This window comes from Drosophila mauritiana, chromosome 2R (assembly GCF_004382145.1).
Source record: "Drosophila mauritiana strain mau12 chromosome 2R, ASM438214v1, whole genome shotgun sequence".
Classification (NCBI taxonomy): Eukaryota; Metazoa; Arthropoda; class Insecta; order Diptera; family Drosophilidae; genus Drosophila; species Drosophila mauritiana.
In genome coordinates this window covers 9,562,473-9,587,543 of record NC_046668.1, presented here as the reverse complement: position 1 = coordinate 9,587,543, position 25,071 = coordinate 9,562,473, and the positions used below count along the sequence as shown (strand labels likewise).

Sequence of the window (25,071 nt, the reverse complement as noted above, 5' to 3'; positions counted from 1 at the left end):
GCCTCCCATTCACTATATTATTAAATCGCAAATTGATGTTTACACGCCTGCTAGTGTCTATTTTTCATGTAGTACACAGGGAATAATTTTGTTACACATAATTAACATTTATGTATATGTTATTATAATAAATGCTTTATAATAATTTGCTTTAAGTCAATATCAATGGTAAATATCCTGTTTCTTTATTCCATATTCCTTAGTATTTTTTATATCTTGGGGTAATATATTCTTACTCTGCGAAAATGTCCTTGCTGTTCGCTTTAATGAGGCTTTGATGTTTGTTTGCCAATTGTTTTTGGCCACGTTATCCTTTCGCTTTTGCTGTTGCCCAATGTGTGGCAGATTGAATTCACTGCTGCCGGACTTTGTTCGGTGAATCTTTGACACATTTCGTAGGGTGTTGACAGAGGTGACCGCCCAGCCACTTTCTCGCCCACTTGCGACCCGATGTTTGCATTAGCATATAACTATGGCATGTCAGGGCTAGCAAGCAGAAATATGTTTCGGTTTAAAAATTGACAAAATGTTGACAAAAATGTATACCCAGGGCGAGTGTTGTGCTCCGTGTGCGGTGGGAATGTCAATGAAAGGCCCGGGGTCCTGTGGCCTGCGTTTCGGTATCCTGTGCCCCGAATAGCCGAAAGCTGAAAAACTCTCTAGCTGGAAAATATGCGTGCTGAAGTTTTGCGTGCTGTCGCTGTAATTTATGTCAAGTCAAACAAAAAACAACGAAATTGTTGTGGCACATAACCGAGAGCAGCACTTTGTTCGGATGCAGATATGCAAAAACAAACACAAACACAAGAGGAAATGGCCACACACACACTCACACACAGTGGTGAAACAGATACATATAGAATTGGATGCGGCGATGCGGAATGTTTATTTGCTGTAAAATTTGAGGCATGCAACGCTTATGAAATAGAATTTTTCGACCAGAGCAATGGAATCCATTCCCAGAAACGGAACGGCCACTTCATGTAATAACTCTATTTGCTGCTGCATGGATACATTTTAGAAAACATAAATGCAAATTGCTTTAAATGGCGAAATGGGAAATGCGTTAGCCGGCAGACATCAAAGCCAAATGCCCATTAAACATTCACCAGTTGAGTTTCAGAAGTGGCTCTACCTCCGTAACCTCCATACTTCCGTAATTCTATGTGTATATTGCGCCCTGTGATGTTGCCCCGTTAATTTGACTTTAATATAGCAAATAATGCAATTAGGCAGGGGCCCTCATAGAATGTGATATTCGGGTTCAATGAGTTCATCGAAGGGTTAGGCGCCTGCGGGCGAGGTTTCTTCTACTTCCCATGATTGATGAAACCACCACCACCATCACCACCACCAATACGCCATCGAGCGGAATGGGCGGGTGCCACTCGAGAAGCAACAGAAGTGGCTGCCTCACATCCAGTTTGTGGCTTTTTCGGTTGCCGAATAATAAGCAGGGGCCACGGGGCCAATGGGGCCAAGTCAATGTGTGTCTCCTAGGTTGCCTTTACTTCCTTACAGCAGCATTCTCCGGCCCACCACATGCTGGAAAGTGAGTTCTGTGTCGTTAATTAATTAAATTGTCATACCCCCTCGGGCGCCACAGCGACAATTGAGAAATCTTCAGCCCGGTTGCCATTTGAACTCCACCTCAGGCGTCAAATTCGCAGGGTAACCGGGGTCGTTTCACAAAAAAAAAAATAATGAGCTCGGCTTGCTCGGTGGCTTTTAACCGGAACTCACTGGCAGAAGCCGCCTCTATCTGCCCCATAAATAATCATTTATTGAATGAACCAAAAATATATACATATTCTAGTACTATGTTTGCGACACACTCGTATTCCAATTGCTGAATCATTTACGAGCGATTCATTCATAAAAAGCGAGTAAATAATTCAATTTAGATCGAATGCGTCATCTATAGTTAATTAAACGATCAGGCAGTTTATCAACTAAATGATACCTGGTCTTGGTTTATATAAAAGAATTCAGCCAGGGATTGTACTACGAAAATTGGACAGTATAACCATTTTATCAAATTAATCAAATTATTCGCACTACATACTTTTAAACAAATGCTTTGTATATATAAACATTTTTATTCCTTATCTTATTTTAATAAATGAAAAGGAATCTGGAATATTTCAGCAGCTTAAGTCACTATTTATACAATCAGTTCTAGAATATATCTATATAAAATATATTACATAGTGATTAGAATTTAAAACACAACCTATGAGAGCTGACATGCTTAAAAAATAAATTTTTGTTAGTTATTATTTTAAGGGTACTTTTAATTAAATGCCTTTTATCACACATTAATTGTGTAAGCCACTTGATATTAATTGCGAAAAGGGACTCCTTTTTATCCAAAAATGCTCTCAGGGATTTGGTTCGTTACGAGGAGCTGATTCGATTACAGGGTATGCGGGCAGCTGGAAAATCCCCCATGAGCGCTGACTGACAGCCGAGCGAGAGTGCGTGCAACCCTTGAGTGCAATCGCAGATGGGTGTGTGCATGCGTATCTGGATGGTTGTCTGGATGTTTGCTGCTGCTGACGACGTCATGAAGGTCAACAGACAAACAATCCCCCACTTACGACAGTCCTCCCCCCCACCTCCAACTCGCCGAGCTCTGGTCAATTGAAGAGGTTAAATTCGTGTGGGCCCCACTCTGAACAGCTTGTTTCGTATGCTGTGTCAGGGGCTTAGTCATGTCCCCAGGGTGTTACTGTTAATGCCCCAAATGCCACTGGCGTGCGTTGTTGCAGTTATGGCCGGCAATTATAATTTGAACAAATTATAAATTAATGTGTGCTGGTCATACGGTCATCAAAGCATAATTGTAATTGTTGACTTATATGGGTGGGTTTTGGGTTAATTCGTAAAGAAGCAGAGGGTTAAGCGCTCCGAAGAGCTGCCATCGCTTATTATAATTTAATCAACAAAATGCCAGGGGTGTGCGTGAAGTCAACTATGCGGGCATCGCTTTTTTGCCAGCCAGCCAAGTTAAACACGGTCGAAACTGCCACAATTTATTAATTAGTCGCGGTCAATCAAACAAACAATGTGCCGAAGGGCTTAGATTAACCGGCGGCCATTTAGCGGTTAAGTGCGTTAGAATGAGGGGTTTCAAAGGCACAAATCATACCCAAAACTCTGGGAAACTCTAACAATTTTGATAAGGGGCTAATCAACCAAAGGGAGTTCTAAGTACCATAAATGGGTATAAGGTCAAGCTAAAAAGTGTGCAAGAGATTGCGGATAATGTTACTGACCCTTTATAGAAGTACTTCTTTTTATTAAAAGCTGAGTGCAATTATCCATCGAGACCACAAAAACTTTAACTTTAAGAGCTGGAAGTTAGGATTAACCATGTGAATTCGGCTTAAAACGTTCCTACAGTTTAGCTTTAAGATGGCCTAAATAGGTCCAGGAAAAACTATTTTTTTGTGATACTTGCTGGTATTTCTTGCCTGCATATCAACACTGTTATTGTTGCTGGCTGCTCAAAGGAGCCACAGACTATATGGCCATATCGATGCCAGAAAATCCATTTTGCCAAATTAGTTAGCAGTCCATAAACAGAAAATGGTCAAAAGCTTCGTTGCGATGTGGGTGTGTTTTGTTTGCTGCAGCTGCAATATTTGGTATAACGCTTAGTTTTTGGCAATCAAGACATGTTAAGGCACACGCACACAATGGGCCAACCACATGTACACAAAACGCCCAGTTGTCTCTGTGTGCTGGCCAGAAGTGTCTGCAAAATCTTGTGGTGGCTTTGCCGAGTTGGTAGCAGCCATGGTTGCTGACAGCTCATTAGGCCAGGTGTTAGGCGGAAAGACGGTGAGCATGTGGATGGGGCATCCCCAACTCCCGCTCCAACCCCTCCTCCGCTGCACGCTGCTTATGTATGCGTGTTGGCCAAGTGACGAATTTTGACAATGTGCGTCGAGCAGTGTGCATTTGAAGGCTCCACCCGACCATCTATCCGCCCACAGACCGCATCCGAACACGAAACGTTGTCAGCTGGGTGACATGACATGGAAAAACAGCGTTAACCACATGTCCTGCCGAGTCTTAGGTGCCTCTCGTGTGTGCCGGGCAATCACTTGATTTGATGACCAGCAGCCAACAGCAGGAGCATTAAGGCCACATAAAATGCAGTTTCATTTTTGTGGAAAATTTTGTTGTTCTGCACACACACACACACACACAGACACATTACATACATATGCCTAGGAGGTTGTTGCATTCCAAGCAAATTAAGTTAATTAAAAAGTTGCAGGATTTGTGAAGTAATTACCATAAACAAGGCAACTGTGTGCTGCGCTCCTGCTTCTGCGGTTCTTGATGTTGCTGCCAGGGATTTTGCTACTGTTGCTATTATTGGTACACAGAGAGATAAGTTACTTAAGCAGACGAATATTGATAAAACTCCTATTTGTAAAGGATATAGATACATTCAGACTTTAGGTTAACTGAATGTGAATCTTCACTGATAAGCTGACGATCTCAGCTTTCAGTTTACATTTATTTGAATGAAATGCATTTAAGCACTTTGGTTTCTTTCGTTTCTCTCAGTGCATCTTTGGCGTGGATAAAGTTGTCGGCATGGAATATAAACACTTCAAGTCGTTGCGCTTGATGCGTTCAGAGCCCGGTCTTCAAAAGACGCTCGGCACACGTGAGAAATTCCAGCAGCTAAGTGGGAATGGGCGCCGTGGCAGGATGTTGTGCCACTTGCCAAAGGCAGCTTCAAGGGTGCTCCAGTCGAAATTTAAAAACCTTTCACCAGGCACTGAAACAAAGGAGCGGGAAAGCGAAAGGGGCCAGCAGCGGGAGCGGAGCAGGAGCTAAAGAAGCCAAAGTCTGAATTCAGCAATGGATTCAAGAGATATGTCGGTCGGCAGATGCCAGTTGGCAGCTGGTTTTAGGCCATGTGGCCATGCGAGGATGGCTCGGAAAATGAGCAACTGCAACTCCAATTGCAACCGGAGACCACACGCACTCAGGACCAATGAAAGGGGGTGGAACGGTGGCCCCGAGATGGCAGTCATGTACGTCGGTAGCAGGTACAAAACGGAGCCGCAGCAACACGTCTCCTGGCGTCAGGAGCAGAATGCAGGAGAATGGGAATCGGGGGATTCCATCCTTTTCCACTGCCTCCTCAGTACCACTCCCAGTCCCAGTCCCAGTCTCAGACTCAACTCAACTCGACACTGGGTTTGTTATTGCCGACAGTTGCGGCCAGCCTTGGTGACACTTGAACATAACTGGGTTCTGTTCTCCGCTCCGCCTTTTGTGCAATGCCTGAGTGCACTGATTATGCACATGGGAGGCCAAAGGACTAAAGGATCCGGGATCTGACGCAGATATAGCACAACAATGCCGCCAAGATTTACAGCCTCTTCTTGGATTGCATTTGGCTGGCGTAATTTGTTTTGGGCACCGCAGCAGAGCAAAGCACTTCTTGGCCAAGACTTGAGAGGCTAAGAGTTTCAGTTCTCTTGGTAATACATATATCTTAAAGATATACTTTAATCTTCAAAGATAGAAGGATGTAGATAATCCGACAAAAATAAAAATAAAACCTTTTTAAAGTTAGCCAATCTTATATTGAGCATATAAGCCTAAGTTTGAACAATAAAGTATTTATATTGAATAGCATTATTAAGCTTTTCTGGCTCACGGCAATCATTTCGCTTTCTATCACGGTGATAGAGGAAATTCTTAAGAGTCATGCTTGTTTGCAGCTTTTCAAGTTGTAGAGAATCGTTTTGTTTTTCCTCTCCCCAAAGATAAGGCGAGGCTATATAAGCAATTTGGCAGGCTTCCCAGCTCAGTTGTCACTTTAGGCAAGCAGTTAATTAAATTAACAATGAGTATTTTGCAGAATGCGCAGCGTGCTGTCTTTTCAAATGGATCCGTTCAGCTTGTGAGGGCATCCTCTAGCCAGGCACAGATTTTGGCCAATGTGAGTTGAAATACTATCATCACAATCGGGTATTTCACTAACACACACCTGTGATCTGGATATTAAGGTAGCCGATAGTCAAGTCACTGAAGCGAGATCCTATAAGGACATTCCACGTCCCAGTAAACTGGAGTTTGCAAGGGCATTTATGCCTGGTGGAGAATTTTACGATGCTTCCATTTTCGATTATGCAGCAGCGATGAGGAATCGTTATGGTGACATCTTCATAATGCCTGGAATGTTTGGTCGCAAGGATTGGGTCACCACATTCAGTACAAAGGACATCGAGACTGTTTTCCGCAGCGAGGGAACGTGGCCGGAAAGGGATTTCTTTCCCTCGATCACATATTTCCGCACTCATAAACGACCAGATGTTTATGGGGAAAGTGTGGGTCTGATATCCGCGTAAGTTGCCAAATATATACATATGCTTTTCAAAAGCGCAATTTAAATTGGAAACTATAATTTAAGGCAAGCAGAGTCGTGGGGCAAGATGCGATCAGCCGTGAATCCAATTTTCATGCAACCCAAAGGATTGAAAACTTATTACGAACCACTTTCCAACATCAACAACGAGTTCATTGAGCGGTAAGAATCAATACATACTTGTATATTTTTATATCCACCTGAGTTTTACTTCTTCACCAGCATTAAAGAAATTCGAGATGATAAAACTCTGGAGGTGCCCGATGACTTCATGGAGGAAATAAGCCGGCTGGTTTTCGAATCCCTTGGCTTGGTGGCTTTTGATCGCCCAATGGGTTTGATCAGCCGGAATCGAGACAATCCCGATGCCTTGACTTTGTTCCAAAACACGAAGCAAACATTCAGATATGCCTTTGAACTGGATATAAAGCCGTCAATGTGGAAATTTATCTCCACTCCAACCTTTCGGAAAATGATGCGTCTCCTCGATGACATCTTAATGCTGTCGCAGAAAATGATAAAGGACACCGAGGACTCCCTGGAAAAGCGGCGCCAGGCAGGCGAAGAGGTAAATGGGAATAGCATGTTGCAGCGGATGTTGAAGGTGGATCCCAAACTGGCGGTGATAATGAGCATGGACGTATTGTTGGCCGGTGTGGATGCCACATCCAATCTGCTGTCAGCCGTGCTCCTTTGCCTGGCTAAGAATCCAGAGAAGCAGGCGAAGCTGAGAGAGGAACTCAAGAAGATTATGCCCACCAAGGACACCCTTCTCAATGATGAGACCATGAAGGATATGCCCTATTTGAGGGCAGTGATCAAGGAGGCCCTACGTTATTATCCCAATGGATTGGGAACCCTACGCACTTGCCCCGCAGACATTACCCTTTCTGGTTACCATGTGCCCAAAGGCAGCCATGTAGCTCTGGGCTTCAATGTCCTTTTGCGGGACAATGAATATTATACACAAGCTGATAAGTTCCTTCCAGAACGCTGGCTACGAGATCCGCAGACTGGAAAGAAGACACCCATTAGTGCATTTAGCTATCTGCCCTTCGGTTTTGGACCGCGCATGTGCATTGGCCGAAGATTGGTGGACCTGGAAATCGAGACGAGTGTTGCCAAGTTGATAAGGAACTTCCAGGTGGAATTCAACTACGATGCCAGTCGACCCTATAAGACTTTTGTTTTCATGGAACCTGCTATTCCATTCCGCTTTAAATTCACTGATATCGATCAATAACTTAGCTGAAGATCTTCATATACTTTGAGAAATAAGTTAAATAAAAAATACTATTTGAAATTAAGATGTTAAGATTTTTATAATCAAGACTAACAGATGATCGTTGTTCAGCAAATTTACTTGTTGGCATATCGATAGAAATTGGTACCAAAAAATTCAAAAGGGTTGACGAGGGCGTTTTGGTTGGTCCTTCATATTGGTAAAAAATTTGAAACAATTTTTAAAGTTGTGGGCGATGCAGATTTGATCGCAGCCCAGAGCTTTTTTTTATTTTCGTTTATTTTGTTATTTATCTTGGAAATTTCAATTATTTCTATTTCAGTCATACTTACAATTAAAAACAAAATTTTTAATTTTTTTCTCGTACTGCGACCAGCTGAGTAAACAAGATTTTTAAAGTATCTTTCTAGCGATCCTACTAACTAGGTAACGGGTAACTGATAGTCGAGGCTTTTGCAGCGTTCTCACTTGTCCCTCAACACTCTCAATCAGAAGTTTGTACGCTCAAATACAAAATTTGTATCATTTTCTCTGAGAGGTATTTATTGTAAGTTCCAACGCTTTCAACTGGTTTTTCTAGCCAGTCACGTTCATTTGTTTATTTTTTCAGTTGAGTGTGGTAGGCGATTCACGGTGATTTTACCGTTCAGCTGATAAGAAACTGAAACTCATGCTGTGTTTGCTGGCTTTTGTTTTGGTTTGAGAGTTTTGCATTTTGAAGCATTTCTCGCTATTCGCTCTGCTCTCTTTTTTACGTTTTAGAGATAAGACTTTGCTATAAGAACGCTCTCAAAGGTGGAACTGTTTTTAGTTGCAGTTGATCACCAAAAGGAATAGAATGAATACATTGAGCAGTGCGCGATCTGTGGCGATATACGTAGGCCCCGTTCGATCTTTAAGATCAGCCTCCGTTTTGGCACACGATCAAGCTAAATCTAGTGTTAGTATGCAGAAAATTCAGTCGAAATAGATTTATCATGATATTAATTAAAGATAGCGGAGGAACACAAGACCTACGATGAGATTCCGCGGCCCAATAAATTCAAATTCATGAGGGCTTTCATGCCCGGTGGTGAATTCCAAAATGCATCGATTACGGAATACACCAGTACCATGCGAAAGCGTTATGGAGATATCTATGTAATGCCCGGTATGTTTGGCCGTATGGATTGGGTCACCACATTCAACACGAAGGACATTGAGATGGTATTCCGCAACGAGGGTATCTGGCCACATCGTGATGGCCTAGATTCCATCATATATTTCCGCGAACACGTTCGACCAGATGTTTACGGTGAGGTTCAAGGATTGGTGGCTTCGTGAGTATAAAATCTATTACTAATAGGTAGCAAGGCAATAATTGCATTTGGATATTTCAGACAAAACGAGGCGTGGGGAAAACTAAGATCAGCCATTAATCCCATCTTCATGCAACCCAGGGGCTTAAGAATGTATTACGAACCACTGTCTAATATCAATAATGAGTTTATAGAGCGGTAAGGAGATTGCTTTTGAAGTGTTTTATATTTGCAGTAATAAATTCCATTTGAAACTGCAGCATTAAGGAAATCCGCGATCCAAAAACTCTGGAAGTTCCCGAAGATTTCACGGATGAAATAAGCCGGCTTGTTTTCGAGTCACTCGGCCTGGTGGCTTTCGATCGGCAAATGGGTCTGATTCGAAAAAACCGCGATAATCCCGATGCATTGACCCTCTTCCAGACCTCGAGAGATATTTTCCGGCTCACATTCAAGCTAGACATCCAGCCCTCCATGTGGAAGATAATATCGACGCCCACCTACAGGAAAATGAAGCGAACTCTCAATGACAGTTTGAATGTGGCCCAAAAAATGTTGAAGGAAAATCAGGATGCACTGGAAAAGCGTCGCCAGGCTGGCGAAAAAATAAATAGTAACAGTATGCTGGAGAGATTAATGGAGATCGATAGCAAGGTGGCGGTGATTATGAGTCTGGACATCCTCTTCGCCGGTGTGGATGCCACAGCCACGCTTCTGTCGGCTGTTTTACTGTGCCTCTCAAAGCACCCGGATAAGCAGGCGAAGCTGCGGGAGGAGCTCTTGAGTATCATGCCCACAAAGGATTCACTACTCAACGAGGAGAGCATGAAGGATATGCCATATTTGAGGGCTGTGATCAAGGAGACGCTGCGATACTATCCCAATGGCTTGGGAACCATGAGAACCTGCCAAAACGATGTTATACTTTCGGGCTACCGGGTGCCCAAGGGAACGACTGTGCTGCTCGGCTCAAATGTGCTGATGAAGGAAAGTAAATATTATCCGCGACCAGATGAATTTCTGCCGGAGCGCTGGCTAAGGGATCCGGAAACCGGAAAGAAGATGCAGGTCAGCCCCTTCACCTTCCTTCCCTTCGGCTTTGGACCCCGCATGTGCATTGGCAAGCGAGTGGTGGACCTGGAAATGGAGACCACCGTGGCCAAGTTGATTCGCAATTTCCATGTGGAGTTCAATCGGGATGCCAGCCGGCCATTCAAGACCATGTTCGTCATGGAACCGGCAATTACGTTCCCCTTCAAATTCACGGATGTCGAACAATAATTCGCGTTGTATTCATTTCCTTTACTTGTGTTCCTTATAGTTACGATTTTTGATTACAGTAAATGTTTGGCTGATGAAATGCAGATAAGAATTTTGCCTCCTCCCGTTTCGCATTGTTGTGCAAACCTCGCTGTTTTGATAAGAAAAATGTTTAATACGTTTGATAAGATTGCGCTTTGTTGTGGCATCCCCATCGCTTTTTTTCGTATCATTTTGTTTTTTAAAACACAATTGCAAGGTGTGCTTATCTTAGATTTTATTTTAAAGGTAACAAAGGAAAGACTAGTGGAGATAGTTTTTTTTTTTTTCCCACATTTTGTATATTTAGGCAATAGGTAGCACCCACCAAAGACACTTTCAGCTGGCGCAACGCCACCGCTTGAAGCTCGCAGCTTGGCAGGCAGGTGAGAACGGGCTGGTGAGAGGATGTCCTTTGCCGCGGCACAAATATTTCTAACGGCAACGGCAAAATCAGGAGCAGCACCCAACATCAGGAGTAGCAAAGCGGCTAAAGCAGCAACGGCAGACATATTCGCCTGCGGCCTGCGGAGTTATGCTAACTGGCACTCAAAGCAAAGCGCGGCCAAAAGCTCAGGTGGTTTGCCCTGTGCCACCTGCCACTTGCCCCCTGCTCTCGTTGTTGGTGCTGTTGCCTTTGCTGCTGTTGTGCCTGCCACTTGGCACTGGCAGCTTGTAACAATAATTTAAGCGATTTTGCGCTTTTTGCGAGTGGGTTAATGGCATGCTCAGTGTCTAGGAAACGGGAAGTGGGAACTGTGAGCTGGAAACTGGGAGCCTGCAAGCGGGTATCCTTTGGCGTGGCGAAAATTCCACTTTTGTAGCAAACGCACATAGCTTATGAATTCCGCAATCCCCGATGCGGTGCAGCAGCAAAATGGTGGGGATGATGGACCGTGGGTCCTGGTCCAGTACAAAGTAAAAATGCAGAACATGTGTTTTTTCGGGGTGGCTGGGTAACCTGACTTATAGCAGCCAGGGCCAGGGACTGGATAAGCTATGTACATACATATGGTCATGTACATCTCTTTGTGTCTGCTGTATATTAAAATTCAATTTTAAAACGGTCCACGCACAACCGGGCGTATGCGTAATGCGGCATGCAATCATTTGCGTGCGCCTTCGCTTGGAAATTTCTTTGCCATAACTAATCTCGAAGGCCAACCAAGGACTAAGGACCAGTCCTGACGTTTCATATTTCTAGCTCGCCGCCCTGCCACCCAAGCTCAACCCTTTCCTATGCCGCTCGTCTTTTATTTTATTTAATCTTTTTTTTTCTTTTTTTTGTGAAAAATTTCATACTCATCAAGTTGACAAAGAAAAAGTTTTTCATTATTACATTTCGCTGTCATTTGGGCGCAGAAATAGCTTGGAAAAGTTCTCGGAGTCCCGCTTTTCCTTCGCCGGCTGCCGGTTGAAACTCGAGTGCAGCGCGTAAATGAGTCACTCCCATTTTGAGTCGCCCGCCCGCAGCAGTCGGCGCTCATCATCAGATTTCCAAAAGGAAAATGGTTTGGGTTGTGCTGGGCTGGGTTGGATTTGGTTAGGTTGAGGGCTGGTGGGTGGTGGGGCAGTGGGGAAGGGACGGGCCCATTGCGTAACTTGACGTAATTTTCTTGGCCTGCCTGACGAGTCGCATCCTTGCACATTAATCCATTGGTGCCTGGATCTCGGTACTCGGAACCCCGGAACCCGGAACCTAGAGCTCGGATCTTGGTCCTTGCTGCACGCAAATGAGGGTATGGTCAAATCACTCACTGTCAGCCCGTGTCCCAAGGAATGCGTTCAGCATGTCCTTTAATTTTTTCTCCCTCTAAGACCAGTTTCATTCCCCTTTTCTGCACTTTGACAAAAAGCTAAGTCCTTAGCTTGCATAAGCAAAATGAATGAATCTATTTCTAACTGAGATACTTGTGAAAAGATACAAAATGGCCTTTGTTTAATTGAATAAATTATTTAAAAATTTGAAAGACTATATATGTATATTTATTAAACATTTTGTTGTTTTAAGCAGTTATAAATTTGCACAAATTATTTTTTTAATATGCTTGAATAGTTAACATTTGTATGTTTATATGGTTTTTGTCCTTTAAAGAGGTCCTTAAAATTTGTTGAGGCTCCTAAGCATCATTCCATTGATTAGCCATTCGTATGACACTTTTCTTATTGTGCAGGCACTAGCATTTTCTATAACTTGACGTTTGCCATTGCCCCCCGCCTCGTCTTTCCCCAGCCCATTTTCCATTTCACATTTTCCGTTCGGCCAGCCCACCCCCACTCCTCCTAGCTCTTTTGTCCGGCTTGTACTTGTGTTGCCTTGCTTGCCGCTTTGCTGCCTGTCAGCGCAGCTTAAGATAAAAACTTTCCTTTCCACCCAAAAAAGGGGCCAAGGCGGCAACACCGGCTAGGAAAGGCTGAAAAAAAGCAGGCAGGATGGCCTGCGAAAGGGTTGACTCTGACATTTAGCTTTCGCATATTTGCACACACCCCGCGTCCCCATCCGCCGACAATATATTTTATAGACTAAGGCGAAGACATGACAAATGCTCAAATAGAAATTCTTCAACAAGATTCTTGGCCGAAACTTAAGTTCATTTTTTGGTCGTGCACATCGCATGGGGGCTTTTGTAAGGGCCTCACCAGAAAGAATTCAAATTAAAATGCGATTGCTCCGGGGCTCACTCGATTTTCGTGTGTTTTCTGACACGGCCTGTCGATGGTTTTTGCATTTGTCTGCTAGGCTGAATTTAATACAGGACACTCTGCGCTTTCCGAAACACGGATTGGCTTCAAATTGAACCGATTGGTGGGGCATTCAAATATTTAAAAAAAATTGATGAAAAAGGGGCAGCTGTTCGTAACAATTTGAAAATTGTTTGATTTACTTAGGTACTTTTATATATACATATATATAATATACATATATATATTTTATAAACAGGTCTATGGAAAAACCAAGCTTATCAAAAACAATGAAAGTAATGTACACGTAATTGTTAACAGCATGCTAGCGATCAATTAATAGATTAATTTATTAAATTAAGAATATTATCATTAAGTACTTTAAAGTTCAGTAATTATAATACCTACAACTACATTTAATCAACATTAATACTCCAAACGTTACAAATTTTAACACATTTCGTATCGATTTACTTAATATTCAAAATCATTTTCAGCTTCCACAGGAATAATTTCAAACATATGTCCGTGCAGCTGGCGCTCAGATGTTTTCCCGCTTTCCACGCGGCCACTCGAACTTTTCATTCATCAGGCGCAGCGCACACGCATTGCCGAATTTGCACCAACACCAGTGCATCGGGGTCACCCAATTTCCACCCAAAACAGCCACCCACTCATCCGAAGCAGTCGAACAACCCAGACACCCGCACAACTCACTCACCCATTCATATATTTTATGTTTTGTTTACATTGCCGGCTTGTGCAGGCCAAACAACAACTGATTCTATGGAAAAAGCGTTGGGAAAGCCTCCGTGACGTCACCGGGAAAGTGCGTGCTATAAACCGAAGCGAAAGTATAAGAGAAAACTGTTATATGGCCGAAGAGAAAATGCTGAAGGGAGGGAATACAAATACAAATGAACGATACGAGTGCGCAATTAAGGAAGGAACTCGCAATTTGGCTGCTCATTTTGGAGCGTTTTGCGGTGAGTTGAAACTTCCGCAAAATGGCCGAGAGAGTGTGGGAAAGAGAGAGCGAGAGGCCCGGAGAGAGCGAGAGAGAGCGAGTTCGCAACGTCATCGGCACAGCATCAACAAGCTTACTGGCTGCTAAAAATCGTCATTACGCTGAGATCATTATTCCCATCGGCGAGGAGCGAGAAAAGTTGTCGCAGAAACGAGTCAACGCTCGAGTACGTCGGTCATTGCGCTGTGTGTTGCACTTTGTCGGCTAACACGCACACACACATACAAACACACACGCGTCTGCAAACGCACACTACCATACGCGCACGGACTCTGTTAACACTCGCTGTCATTTGCGGAAACGAAAGAGAAACAGAAACTATTGCATACCGCCAGGCGCACATGGCGCTTGCCGTTTGCGATGGTGTGAGTGCGCCTTTATGCTTTGTGCTTGTGATATGTAAAAGGGGTTTCAAAATGTTTTAAAATACAAAAAGCACCTGAACTATGCAAATACTACCACCAAAACGCCAAGTGCTTGGCATGAACTATTTTGAAAAGTGTAAGTGTATTTCATTAATTTAATAACATAATAAACAAATTAATGGTTTAGCTTCCTATTTCTGAAATATAAACTGCATTAAATTTCCAGTGAAGCAGCATACTTTTATACAAACTGTGTTTAAGCTACTTCTTTTTTCTATTTTTACCGGCTTGCCAAACGCAAATGCGCTCTTAGCGGTTCTCTTGCGCTCTTATGGGCCAACTCGCCTGCGCCAGAGCCAGGACAAAAAAAAAGAAAAACGGGCACTATAAAGCAGCAAAAACAAACTGAAAAGAGCGCCAAGAGCGTAGTAAGCGGCGTAGTTCAAGTGCCGGTTGTACTACGCGGGTTCAAAGGGTAAGAGTTTGGGGCTGTTTGGGGGAGGGGGCCAAAGTGGTTGACTGGTAAGCAGCTTCACCTGCAAAAATATTCAGAAGGCGCGCCTTCTCATATCATTAAAATTCCATTTTGTCTGGCACCGACTTGTGCATCTTTTCCACCCGACTCCCGCACATTTTTCGCCCAGAATGCTCCTCTGGCAGGGACTCTATCTTTGTTGTGGCATTATTGTTATGGCACACTGTATCGCCCAGACTCCCGACTTCCGGTGTTGCACGTGTCGCATGTTTGCTGCTGCCTCTTGCTGTGAAATTTCCGCAGCGGCAACAAAAGTGCGAAATAATGACCGACTGCCTGTCACATGGCTGACTGGCTGGCTGGCTGGCAGCCTGGTACTCGAATTCCCATCGCCTTCGGGCCATTCTGCCTGGCCCAACGGATGTTGTCTGTAAAATTGGTTAAACAATTTATATGCCCCAACAATGCATGTGGCCGCTGCAGTTCGTTGACCTTCGACACTGGCCATGCCCGCCCGCACTCGCAAAACTACCTTGCTGCATAATTAATATGCTGATTAATATATTGCTTAACCCACAAAGGCTGCCTGTCATTAAGGTCCTTTCAATTGCCTTCATCAGTCTCGCAGCAAAAAAACGAGCAAAACTCCTCCTGCTTGGCTGGCAGTTTTTTATTAAAAATTCTTGAGCATCATTATCGAGGGAGTTGCGTGCGAATTCCGCTGGCAAAATAAAGTGATATGAGAAACGGGCGGTGAGCATGTAAACGGCCATAAACTGGAGAGCCAAGTCGGTACCTGGCTGATACCCATGTCTGGCAGCCGAAAGCGTCAACAGGCGCCCATCGCAGCCAGCAAACCGAAACCGCAACCGAAACCAGAACGTGGCCTGCCAACTCAAGACACACAAGCAGCAGCAACAGCAACAGCGGCAACATCTACTCTTGCAACATCAGACAGGAATAATTGCCGCAGGCGAAAGGGGCCAGTACAAAAGGCCAGGAATCGGTGTAGTTGGCCATATAGATACGGGCATATATATGTTTGTATGTGCAGTACATATATGTGTTGTTGCCCGGGCAGATGACAAAATCGAATCAAATTCAGGTGACTAAAGCTGAATGGTGCGAGTTAAGTGAGTGCGTTTAACTTTGGCAAGCGAGCGAAGCGAATTTCAGTGACTGCAACTTGGCTCTCAGCATGAATGTCATTGATCTGTCTTACACATCATAATTAATTTGCTGGCATATTGATAACGCAGGACAACAATGTGGATTTGCTTCAATTACCTTTCATCGAACAGCCAATTAATGTCCAGCACAAATAACAAACTGTTTCGCAATTGAAGGATTTAAACAAAGGTTGCGGCCTTGATATTTGATATTTTGTTTTCATATTTTAATAATTGGACATATTTTATACGCTTATTTTGTACTTAATAGCCTTTCATTTAAATTCTAAATTTTGTGTGTATGAATTGTGTACATTCCTAAATTATTGTTCATGTGCCACTTTCGTACTTTCAATTGATTTGATTATTTAATGTAATGTTTATTTTAAAAGTATTTTTAAGTGATTTAAGCGATTTTATATGAAAAGCTTCATGTGCATAGATACTTATATTATAAAATATACCCCAAAAACCCTTGAAAAGGCCTGTTTTCAGCTTAACGAGTACCACAAACATGTGGCTGTCAACTAACGAAATCAGCCCATTATGGGCCTCCGCCTTTTTGGTGGGCGTGTCAGATTCAATAATGCAAGTGTCACCCCGCGAGTGTGTGCGTGTGTATGTGTGCAATAAATGAATGGCCATTAAGCAAAGCGCAAAAGGTTTTTAAATTAAGCGTGTAAATAAATTGTACGTACACCAACCATAAAGCTTGGGGCGGGCATTGGCGAGGTGGGCGTGGCATATGTAATGATGTGCCCGCCGGCGTCGAAAAAGATCGGCAAAAAATCTGGAGAAGTTCGGGAACGGGAGTTAACAAACGCTAATTGAATAAAGTCACAGAGGGCTCTGGGCAAAAATCAACATTTAACTTGTTGCAAGTGATTAAGCACTGAATATTTAATTAATATCAGTTGCATATGACTAGGGAAACATTCCCTTAGTAAGTCGCCCCAAAAGGCACAGTAACTAGCTTTAACAAATGATTGCCATAACTAAAATAATCATGAGAAAAATGAGCAAGTTGTTGAGCAATTTATGCAGCGAAACCGTTTTTTCAATTAGACAATTAATGTTCTCTTTAAATTTTATGACCACACAGGCAAATTGCCAAATTAAGAGTTAATTCAATTACCATCGAAAATATTTCTGCACATAAAGAAATTCAGCAAGTTTTGATTAAGGAACAAAATCATCACATGAAAAAATCAAGATTTTTCTATAAATTATAATTTATATTTTAAGCCATGTAAACAAATCAATATAGTTTAATAAAATCAATTTTTTGCATTGTACTTATATTAATTTTTGGTGCAAACAAGAGCATTTGCGAATTGGATTAGCATTGATATTGGTACTAACTCAATGAAAGAAGTACTGAATTTTTTGTGGCATTTTACAAGCTATTCAATTTTTTAAATTCTCCGTTTAATTGAATTAGCAGAGGCAAAGTTAAGTGGTGCCAGATGAAACATAAAGCGGCAACATTATGGTAATACATTCTTTTTGCAAACATAAAAGAAAAGGCGGCTATTAAAACAATTTGCAATAGTCGAGTTGGATTAATGGGTTGGTTGCTGGGTTTTTATGGCCGTAAACCAATATTTGCATTGTTGAAAGTCTGCGACAACATTGACGAGGCTGCAGTGTGTTTGTTGATTATTGAATCATAATTAAAATTGTTTAATTTAAAATTAATTTTATAAGCAAGCAGCGGCCGCATCCCACGACCTGAAATTATACAAACATTTTTATTAAAATGACGACCGCCGCCGGAGACAAATATGCAAATTCTGCGGCAAACTGGACATGTTTTCTGTGGGGCGGGATTGGTGACAGCTTTCTGGTATTTGTTTTTGATACTTTAATAAGCATTTCGTTGGCGTATCTTTGGGGCAGTTGAAAAGTGCAAATTGCAACACAAATCCCACTAGCCGACCTAGGCCGCCAGCGATAATTATGCGAATTTATTTCAAAATGTATTAAATGCGCGATGACACAATTTTAATAGCTTTCCGCTTTACAGCGGCACAAACGCGGGCAAATAATAGTAAAAAAATGTTTGCTTTTAATTAAATTGCATTCGCCATTATTTATGAAAAAGTTAATTAATCTAACGTGGCGTGAAATCGAGGATTACACAGCTCTCTTCTAAGCCAACTGCTCGTTAATTGCTGGCCGGCAAATTAATGGCCGGGTTAATCTGCATTAAGCCGCTCTACTACAAGCTTTTTTCCCCAGCGATCGCACTGAATGAGTCCGGAGCTGAAAACGATATCCATATAAATCAATTGGCTTTCATAATTAAATGCACTGCTCTGCGGTTTAAAAAAAGTCTATAAAATTGGCAAAAGTTTCGCTGAAATTCACACATTTTGTTGCGCTGATTTGAGCTTATCTTGGCCCATTTGTTCAAAATAATTTGTACAACATAATTGACGCCGAATATAAATGAATGTTTTCGAGGGCGTTTTATTCAATAAAATGTGTCATAGAAGTGATTTTTTTTCCCAAGCATTCGATAGCCTTGTAGTTAATTCTTTTCTGTTTTGAAAGCAGCAAGCTTAACAAATTAAATACTGCTTATAGATTAGCCTAATATTTAATCTACTATAAATGTGTTAACTCTTTATAAAGTCGCATTTAAGCACGCATAGTATAGACTTGATTCTAGATTTATGTTACCTCAATAATCTTTTTAATAGCTTTTTGATTTGATTTCTTCTGTGCGAATTGCGCTGGTCAGTTTTTCCAGAATCGCTATCGCGGTCGTTATCTCTTTGATATGCGAAACGGCGTGCGTATAACTTATTTTTAGCTCTTTATTGGCAGCCAACTTCCACTTCCCCACCGCCCTCAGTGCGTAATCATCATCCTCGGAGTTTGTGGGACTTGTCATTTATTCTGTTTGTATCTTAACCCTCTACTTTGCTCATGTGATTCGCATGGTTTATTGTTGCTGCTGCGCCTATTTGCATGCTCGACAATTTGAAATTGTCAAAGACGTGCAAACAGAGACGGCTAAAAGTTGCCTGAAAGAAGTTTTTCATCTGGGAAACTTGTGCCGCTGTCTGTTTGCTCGACGCAATGAACTGCAGCTAAGTGGATGGCAAGTGTTTATATTTGCCAGAAATTAAATTAATTGCGGCCCTAAAGCGCGTGCTGGCTGCGATGACAAAGCAGTTAATGAATGAATGCCTTGCCATGTTCATTTGTTTTGGCCATTAACGGGGAGCCCCGAAAGAAATCAGGCAAAGTATGTGCTTTAAGCCCAAAGCTAAGCCGGGAAAGTTTACCTCGCCCACCAGGAAAAAAGTAGATGGTGTGAGGTTCTTCTGGCGACATGCAATGAATATCAACAGATTTTTATGAGCCACACATGTTAACTCTCGCTTTGTCTCCGTCTCGTTGCCTCTAGCCGTCTCTTTCTCGCGTTTTCCTTATGGATTTTCCTTGGGTTTTCCACCCTCTACTCAAGAAGTAGCGAATCCCCCGACTGTCCATGACAGAGATAATGATTAGTGTGATGTGCATAATAATCATTCTCATATTCCACGATTAGTTTCCAATTCATATGCGTCTGCCTTGTCTCCTTATGTCTCTCCTTCCCTTTCTTTCCCTCACTCACGCACACAGCGCCCCATCTCTTTCAGCTTCTTGGCCAATTTTCCACCTTTAATGCGCCTGGCAGACAGGAAAAACCCATTATGTGCTCTTCGAACACAGTTTTATTTGGATAGTAAAGTTTTCTTATATCATTATTTTTATAAATACAAATTATTGCCTAATAAATTGCAATCTTCGTTAGATTACTAAATCATAAACTCATAAAACATTAAATGCTTTTTTCGTGTTTTGACATTTTTAGGATGGTCATGTAATTAACTTCGAGATTTGCGGGAGATAATCTTGTAACCATCAATTTACATTATAAAGATATATTCCACTAGGTCAATCTGTGTCAGATAGCAATGTTCAGCTTACTGTGCCCCCACTGTACCTCGTTCCAGCCTTTTGTTGCTATTTTATTTTTTCGGGGGGTAACAGGCAACAGAAATATTACCACGTAAATTATTAATCAGCCGAATGGGCCTCCCCCGCCACCCCCACCAGCCGAAAAAACCCTGCGTAGCATAAGTTTCCGTCGATTTGTCTGTTACTTAACATGCATAAAATGTTTCCATGAATACATCAAAATATTTTCGCTTTGGCAGCGACGTCGGCGGCCAGAAGAGTAGCATTAACCATGGCCCCCACAACCTGCTGCTGCTGCTGGCTTCGTTTGGTTTTGGCCATTGGCTTAAGCTGGAAAGTGTCGTCTTCGGTCTGCTTGGCGATTCCGACTGCGAGCGCATATTGTGCCTGTTTTTTGAGCAATTTGCTTTGTGATTTTATGCACTTTATGATTTCCTTAATGGCACAGTCGGTCGAAGACGGTCGCCAGTTGCCGGTCGCCAGTTTACCAGTTTGCCAGTTGAGTAGGTGGCTTCCAGCAGTCTGTATCTGTGAGATACGTACTTAAAGTGCTGTTATTGATGGCTAATATGGACAAGCGCCTCGTTGGAGTCACAAATTGGTAGATGATGTACAAGCAGACGTGGCTTTTTATTTTCTCAGGGTCTAGTTGTCGATAATCCATTTGTCAACTATTTTCCTTCTGCCTTAAAGGTTTTATTTGATTATTGTCTTATATATAAGTCACTATAATTTCTTTATACATTAATATACACTAATCCATTTAAACTACAGAAAGGTGCAACTAATTTTCAATTGACATATTTAGTTCCCGATCGGTACTGTAGCTATTCCCCATTCCGAGCTTATGTGTCCCTCGACTGCACTTAATCTGCAAGTTGGCCACCGTAATTGTTTCCCCCGAAACTCCAGAGAGTGCTCAAAATGCAGTGGCCCAAGGTGGGCAGCCACAGTAACAGCCACAGACAGAGGCACACCTGTAATTAAGGCCAGGTGGACCGGCGAGCCCTACAAGTGCGAGGGGGGTCCATCCTGGAAACGGGCAAACATACATAGACCGACAAACATAAATTTCCATTAGAATTGCACAAACGTCACATTAGACGCTATCAAGGCGCAATTTGCAGCGTCTACTAAATCAATAAGCCAAACTTGGCAACCTAACGGATACGCACATTAGCATGCACATGTGTATTTGGCCAAGGGCACTTTGCATGCAAGCCTCCCAGCAAACATAATAAATTGTAACGCGCTTTACATTAACATTTACATAATCGCAATTAATCGACAACATTTCGGTCTGTATGCGTTGGAGATCCCGCTCGAATCTGAGTCCGCTCCTAACTTGGCCCGAACTTCGGCCAGAGCTTTTGGTGGCATAAACTGTGCCATTTACGGATTTGTGTGACTTCCGCCTGCCGTCGGCTGTTGGAAACCCGAGAACCGGGGCCTGAGCACTGGGGACGGGACTGAGAACCGGGGGAAATGGGTACACTGAATCCGAGCCGAGAACTGAGAAGGGTGCCAAACGTAGGGCAAGATGTCAAATTGTCAACGCACCTTTGCCGCCTCATAATCTCGAAGGGGGGGATATCTATGCACATGTGCTTAGGTACAGTCAATACTCCGTAGAAGCAACCTCAACGTGAGATTAACTCTTAACAGATTTCATTTACCAAATTCATTTTAATTTAAAATAATATTATATAGAATAATAGTAATAGTGCTGAATTTACTTTAAAGGAACATAAAATAAAACTAGTAACATAATTTTCTACTTATAAGTTAATAAATCCCATACATCTACAATTTATAATAAACTAATTATCTTTAAAAAATGAATAATGATGATATGGACACCATAAGGTATTTTAGGGATATGTGAGCCTTACAATTTTCATTTTTAATTTCAATTGAATTTTGGGCATAGCTTTGAAGGACATATTTAATATTTATTTTACTAAAAAATTTCATAATACCTAAAAAAATAATGTAGCATTGAATCAGAAGAACGCAAATCGTTTCTTAACGCCTATTAAAGCAGCTGCAACTTTTCGACTCAAAGAAATTCAGCTTATTAAATCTCGACTGTTGTTCTGTTTTAGTTGCTGTTTTGGGTTGGGGGGCTATTGTTGCTACTTTATTTGCAATTATGTTAACTGCCAGCTGCCTGCGCATTACACGCTTGTCATAATTTTGCTGGCAGGCGTATACGCAATGTGATTGTCAATTATTGAAGCAATATGGAGACCATTGAAGCACCACAGGATGTGCATAAATATTTTAGCAGGGCTTTTGGCCAGATTTGGCTAATTAGCGAAATGATCAAAATTGATTGTCATAGTCAGAATTTAATGTTAGATGGCTGTTAGCTAACATAGCAGCCAATATCGTAAATGTATAACAGTCAAAGCTAATGTATTTTTTATCTCAATAAATAGTGTAGTATTTGATTAAAAGCAAATTTCATTGTGTTTAGTTGGTTTCTTTTACACTTAACTTATTTTATTTCATTTATTTTTTGCTAACCAACTATGGTAAACAATTTCCTTAAATTTCCAGTTTAAGAGAGCGTCTCGCTCTCTTAGCCGGCTTCGTTATTTCTTATTCACGACAACAGTATCGTTAAGACGTGCCGAGAGAAGCGCACGCCTAACAGAGTTTCGTCAAGTTTTAACGGTGGCTGCTTGAAATTACATTTATGTATGTTGGCGCCAAAGCAAAGTTTGTATTTAATATATTTCGTTGCTTTTTTAGTATTTTAATAAATTGCTTTTGTTAAATAAAAATACAGCACAAAACGTATTTAGCACTCCTATTTTTCATTAATATTATAAAACCTTAAGATAAACAATAAGTATAATATTTAAGCAAAAATTGTCAGTTTTTGTTAATAATTTCTTAAATTTTATTCCTGCGCTTAAATTTAATATGTTAAATGCATTTCTATAAACAAAACTAAACCGCTAAGACCTTTTAAATTTATAACCTTTTACTTACGGTACTTAAATTTTATAACCTTTGTACCGCTTTGTTAAAATTGTTAAGCTAACAATCCAATACTAAGTTTAATCAAATTTCACGTGGTGTTTTAGAAAATAACTATATTAGTTAACCATATTTAGTATATCTAAGTACGCATATTATGTTATTATATTGCATATATTTATGTTCATTTTTCTTAATTTGCAAATAACAGTAGCTTGGTTAAATGGCATCAGCGCTGTGCTAATAAGAATAGCTGCCACAAAAGTCTACTTAAATCGTCGCCGATTGCAGTTCTTATCTCTCAATCCATCAGATGCACTTAACATAACCTTAACATTTCGTGCACCCGACGCATAACACGGCGGTTAACATAACTCAGCGATTTGGGGCTCTAACATAGTTTGCTTTACAGACGCGTAACAGTCAAATTTCAGAAGTCGAAGCGGAAAGACGCGTTTTTCTCACGTCCTCTTTTCTGCCGGTTATTCGGGAAATCGCAGTCGCAGTCGCAATCGCAGTTATCGGTTCAATCTATGCACTCGCACAGATAATTCTTTTGGCCAAAAATAACAAAAATCGCCGATCTGAAAGATACGAATACGAAACCCAACGGATTGCCAATTTGTTTATATGCCATGGTTGCGTTCGTGTGTGCGCGAGTATCTGTGTGAGAAGCGCGTGTAAACAAAAAGAAAAGAAGAAATAAAAAAATAAACGAGCAGTGTATCTTCTTCGGCTCTGATAAGCTGACAAGTTTGATAAAACACCAACCGATGGTTGTTGTTAACAGCTAGGAAAACACAAGTGCTACTGCATAAGAAAAGCCCCCCGCCCCCCTCCTCGACGCACCCTGCCATCTGAATTACGAATCCAAACAAATAGCGCCGGCTGGCGGAATAAGTGAAATTCAAGATACAATTGTAAATACAGCGGAATTATTGGAAAATATACATAAAAATAGCATCGCCGGTATCGGTGCCAATTAAAGCCGTGAAAAATTCGCTGAAACAACAACAAACAACGACAACAACAACAGCAGCAGGCTATTATTGTGTAAAGTATACGACTAAGTTCTTATCGGTGTGCAATCGTTGTTGTTTATATTATTATTCTATATGCTGGTTCGTTGAGTTGTTGTTATTGCCTTAGCCGGCGTCGCGTCGGTGTTAGTGTGTCGGTGTGTTTGTGTGCAAACGAGTTTGCAAATACAACAAAAAAAGGAAGGAAAAAATTATTGCAGTTACGGTGGCAAGTGTTGCAGATATACCAGCAGCAGCAGCAGCAGCAGCAACAACAACAACAACAAGTTAGCCAGGTACGATGGCCCGAAAGGAAAATGCAAGAAAATGTTGGAAAATAGCGAGCCAAATAAAAGCAAAGACCGAAATTGAAAGCTCATTAACTGGCGAGTGCGAAGTGCGGCTTTGATTTACCGCTATCCTGTAGACAAGTGTAAATTTTAGCACGTCCGTTGTGAATAGTGAATCACTAGCCAACCCCCCCACCACCCATCAACAACCGACAACCCCCTCCCCCCCCCCTGGCAATTCACAATTACTCATGGTAATAAAAGCTGGCAAACGAAACACAGAGAAAAAAATTTCATTTCAATCACTCAACTGTCAAAAAATGATACGAATTAGTGAACTTCAAATAATTAAATGGTAATCCATAGTTACAAAACACAGTGTTTGCTCGCTATTCAAGCAAAGAAAATAATGTTGAAAATTGTGTTTCTAACAGTTTATGGAAATTGTATAAAAAAGCACACAGCATTTTCAAAAAATAATTGCGTTTCAAAACGTTAATCATTCTCTATCCAAATAGAGGGTAAACAGTCAGGCTTAAAAAATATTTGTCACTACTTTTCGTGTTAATAAAAAACAATTTTGCTTTAAATAAATTAAATTCGCTTTAAATATGGTAACCTTATGAATGAGTAAACATAACTGGTTTTTGTAGACTTCCTAAGCTGAATCACTTTAAAGTAAACGACGTAGTACCGAAATAAAGTAATAGATAGCCCAGAAAAATAGCATTTTATGCTTTATATGCAAGTATACCGTGTTTGCCTGCCAAAAACAATCTATGTGTACTGTTTGAGGACAAAAAACCCGAGTGATAAAGCGTTTATGACATTTTTCCTC

General features: G+C 41.5%; 3 protein-coding genes across 3 annotated transcripts in view; all 3 read left to right on the top strand.

The window, feature by feature from the left end:
- The first annotated feature begins 5,881 nt into the window (after positions 1 to 5,881).
- Positions 5,882 to 7,839, top strand: LOC117136526 (probable cytochrome P450 12d1 proximal, mitochondrial). Its single transcript, XM_033297471.1, has 4 exons — positions 5,882 to 5,977; positions 6,045 to 6,382; positions 6,449 to 6,565; positions 6,626 to 7,839. Exons 1-4 carry the CDS (start codon positions 5,882 to 5,884, stop codon positions 7,644 to 7,646), a joined length of 1,572 nt encoding a protein of 523 aa, XP_033153362.1. The 3' UTR covers positions 7,647 to 7,839.
- A 629-nt stretch (positions 7,840 to 8,468) lies between these two features.
- LOC117137858 (probable cytochrome P450 12d1 proximal, mitochondrial) lies at positions 8,469 to 10,322 on the top strand. Its single transcript, XM_033299572.1, has 4 exons — positions 8,469 to 8,586; positions 8,640 to 8,965; positions 9,026 to 9,142; positions 9,205 to 10,322. Exons 1-4 carry the CDS (start codon positions 8,485 to 8,487, stop codon positions 10,223 to 10,225), a joined length of 1,566 nt encoding a protein of 521 aa, XP_033155463.1. The 5' UTR covers positions 8,469 to 8,484; the 3' UTR covers positions 10,226 to 10,322.
- Positions 10,323 to 23,357: 13,035 nt separating this feature from the next.
- Positions 23,358 to 25,071, top strand: part of LOC117138487 (Krueppel-like factor luna) — a 108,714-nt gene continuing 107,000 nt past the window's right edge. The window contains exon 1 of the mRNA XM_033300617.1: positions 23,358 to 24,239. The gene's annotated coding sequence lies outside the window, so the exon portion shown is untranslated. The remainder of the gene's footprint in view (positions 24,240 to 25,071) is intronic.